The following is a 3581-nucleotide window of genomic DNA, read 5'->3' as shown; positions in this document are numbered from 1 at the left end:
ATCTTCTAAAATTCCTTTGAATCTTTTAAGGAAATATCTTGAAACTTTCGGAAATTCCTGAATAAATTCTACGAAATTTTATTAAAATATTATAAAAGCCCTGTAAAATTACATACAATCGGATGATATTCCTTGGAATATTTGAATTTCTATGAAATACCTTGAAACCCATTTATGAGATCCTTAAAAATTACTGAAATCCTCGGAAATCCCTAAAAATGTTTTGAAAATTTTTTAATGTACTGAAATTGATTAATATTTTTAAATCTTTTGAATCTTTGCAAAGATTTTAAGAAAATATCTTGAAATGCACTAAAATCCCTAAATTCTTGCGAATAAATTCCCTAGAATTTCATTAAAATATTATAAAATCCCTGTCAAATTACATACAATCTGATTACATTCCTTGAAATATTTGAATTTCTATGAAATCCCTTAGAATGCCTTTAAAATTACTGAAATCCTCGAAAATTCCTTAAAAATGTTTGGAAATCTCCTGAAATTCTTTGGAATATTTTCAAATGTCCTAACATTGTTAAATTTCTTTAAAATCTTTGAAAATACCTTAAAATATTGTAAAACTTTTTTAAATCCCGTGAAGTTAAATTAAATCTGATAATATTCCTTGAAATTTGTTGAATAACTTGAAACTTCCATGGACGCCGTTAAAATACGTACCCCAGAATATTCCAAATTATTTGAAATATTTCGAAATCCTTCGCGTTTTTCAAGTATCTTGGCACAACTCGATAAATTTAAAAAATGTTGAATTTTTTTGCGGATTTATTTTTACAGTGGCAGAAAAAAAGTCACAATAAAAATCTAATTATTCCGATACAATAATTTCCTATAAGATTTATTCGTTAAGAATATTACGTATAATAAATGGTCTAAATTTGCTAAAACTTGCACCAGAAAACGAGGGAAGGATTTGAAAAAACTCTCAAAAACACAATATAAATATTTCAAACATATATCTTGCATTATTTATTATTCTAAAAATGTGCAATCCATAAAAATCGTCAATTAAACGACTAATTAAAATAACCATTCACACAATAAATACCATGCAATATTTCCATTGCACTATCTTTTTACATATCAATCTATAAACACTAAAAGACTGTTTTTCTCAAAGTAAAGAAGAATTTTTCATGAATCAAGTAACCAACAATCGTCAGAAAAAGCGCAATGTGTTTCTTACAAATATAAAAAAATGAAATCATTCGATTCAACATTTGAAAAAAAAGCAAATAATTGCGGGCCTCAACAGTCAAACTTTCGTAAAGCAATTCATTTACAATAAAACAAAAATTCGTTATTCCTAATCGTTAACAGCCTCTTTCAAACTAGTTAAAATTCTCTAGCATAAACACGAAACGTCATTTATAATATCAGACATCAACGCTTTGTCCTTCAACTCTACTTCCACGTCTTTTTGGTCCCATTCTAAAGCCACTTTTGAGGAGCGAATCTGCTTCTTCGTGACGACTTTCAAAATTCCACGAGTTTCTATCAACGAACATAAACCGACAAATTCCGACTGGTCGACAGCATTTATTCGCCGTTTCTCGCAAACTTTATTGTAGATCTGGTGCAACTGAAAGAAAAATCAAATTTCTTTTACACAAATGCCTACTTATGAGCATTATTCAGATTATTATTTTGGAATCAAATAAATTCTATCAAAATATAGTACAACTTGTATTTACCTTTGACACAGTAACGTCCTTATTCTTGCCCTTGTTCAGAATAAGCATTAAAGAACAAAGTACCAACTTCTGTTGAAGTGGCAAACTGTACTCTTCAGTCATCGTCTGAGTGCCACCATATACTAGATTCAAAACCGCAAGCACATCTTTCATATCAGCTGCTTTGTCAATTGGATTTGATTTTAGCTCTCCAGCAGTATTTGCTTCTGCAAAAAGGATCATTCTCTTTAGTCAAGAATCATATACCCATAGACATTTTTTGGTAAACTTTTCCACTTTTAGAGTTTTTCTAAACTTTGTAAACTTTATAACTCACTGTTATGGTCATTACACCCTCACGAAAAAATATGATAGGAAATTCAGTAAAGTGAGTCCAAAAATAAAGAAATTTTGAGTTTTTTTTTTTTTAATTAAATACAGTTAAACTGCAGTTCCAAAAATATAAATCCACGTTATCATTTTCAATGCTCTGAATCGAAGAATCAATCAGTAAATGTCAGAAATAGAAAATTATATCATTTTAAGCAATAAACATTAATAATTGAACGATAACATTTTTCCTATGACCTACACACTTCTTAAAATAAAAGGTAAATTATTTTTATTTTGAATAGTTGAATTTTTCCTAACATTTTCTTTTAAACCTGCCAAATTAAAAAAATTTCCTTAAAATCTATCAACATTCATTTTTGACAATTTTGTAAATTTTTCCAACCCTTTTTAAATATTCTATTAAAATTAATTTTGCCAGCGAAAAATTTAATTTCAATATTCCTAGGAAATTTCTTTTATTCTTCTAAAGCTTTTCAAAATCCTAAAAAAGGTGCTAAATTTTCTGTTCGAAATCTGCCAAAATCTACATTTGGTTTTTAAATTAGGCCGTGGACAATATGCACCGAAATTTTGGTAAGGATAATAGGTATGCAATTTTTATTTATACATAAAAATTCAATAATTTGACTTACAAATTAAATTTTTTGTTAATAAAACAATTAATATTGTAACGCTCCAAGTTCTTTGTTTGTTTTGTTTAATTTTTTATTTTTTATTTCTAATTACTGATTTTAAATTAACATTCGGATATTTTGAAAAATGTATTAATTTCTCTTTTTCTTAATTAAGAAAACTGAAGTTGAATGGTTTAAAAATAGAATATTTTAAACTAAAAAAATATAATAAAATTGTGAACTGATTTAAAATTGTCTTGTAAAATCAATTATTATCCACTTTTAAAATTGTAAAGCACAGTTCAATTAAAAAAAAAAACATTAATTAATTTATATTCACAGCAAATACACAAAAACCCGTTTTTTTCCAATATCTTGAATTTAAAAAGCTTGCAATTTTTAATGGTTCAAGTCTTTAAAACTGCATTTATAAATTATTTAAATCAAAATTTACGCTTAAAAATTAAAAATATTAAATGGAAAATGTTTAAAGTGAAAGATTTTCGAATAACTCATTCTAAACTGAATATCATAACTAAACAAGATAATAATTTAATTAATTATTTTAAAAAAGGTTGAAATCAAATGTGAACAGATTTTTTCCCTTGAAAATTTGCAAATGCCAGGTCAAAATATAAATGCAGTCATTTCCCGGCCTGACAAAATTTCGGGTCATTTCTCGATCCAGTGGCCACCCTGTCAAAGAATATCGAAGACATTTGTAGGATTTTCAATGATTTTAGGCACGATTTTAAAGGAAATAAATTAAACTTAAAAGAGTTCCTAGCGAGTCCAAAAATTTCAAAAGGTTTTAAGGTATTTCCCAAGATTTCTAGGGATTTGAGTGGGGTTTCAAAAGAGAAATTGAATGAATAAGTTTAATTCAATTTATATTTAAGAAATTTCTACTTATTTTAATGGA

The 3581-nt window shown here is 26.8% G+C and overlaps 1 protein-coding gene across 1 annotated transcript in view; it reads right to left on the bottom strand.

Moving 5' to 3' along the window:
* Nucleotides 1-959: 959 nt before the first annotated feature.
* Nucleotides 960-3581, bottom strand: part of LOC117183095 (cell division control protein 6 homolog) — an 8039-nt gene continuing 5417 nt past the window's right edge. Inside the window, exons 3-4 of the mRNA XM_033376258.1 lie at nt 1713-1918; nt 960-1600 (exon numbers count right to left, since the gene is read on the bottom strand). Of these exons, the coding sequence (XP_033232149.1) occupies nt 1364-1600; nt 1713-1918 (443 nt within the window). The 3' untranslated portion in view covers nt 960-1363. The remainder of the gene's footprint in view (nt 1601-1712; nt 1919-3581) is intronic.

The sequence above is a fragment of the Belonocnema kinseyi genome, chromosome 2, assembly GCF_010883055.1.
Source record: "Belonocnema kinseyi isolate 2016_QV_RU_SX_M_011 chromosome 2, B_treatae_v1, whole genome shotgun sequence".
Classification (NCBI taxonomy): Eukaryota; Metazoa; Arthropoda; class Insecta; order Hymenoptera; family Cynipidae; genus Belonocnema; species Belonocnema kinseyi.
Note: the sequence above shows the minus strand (reverse complement) of the source record. Positions and strands in the feature narration are given on the sequence as shown.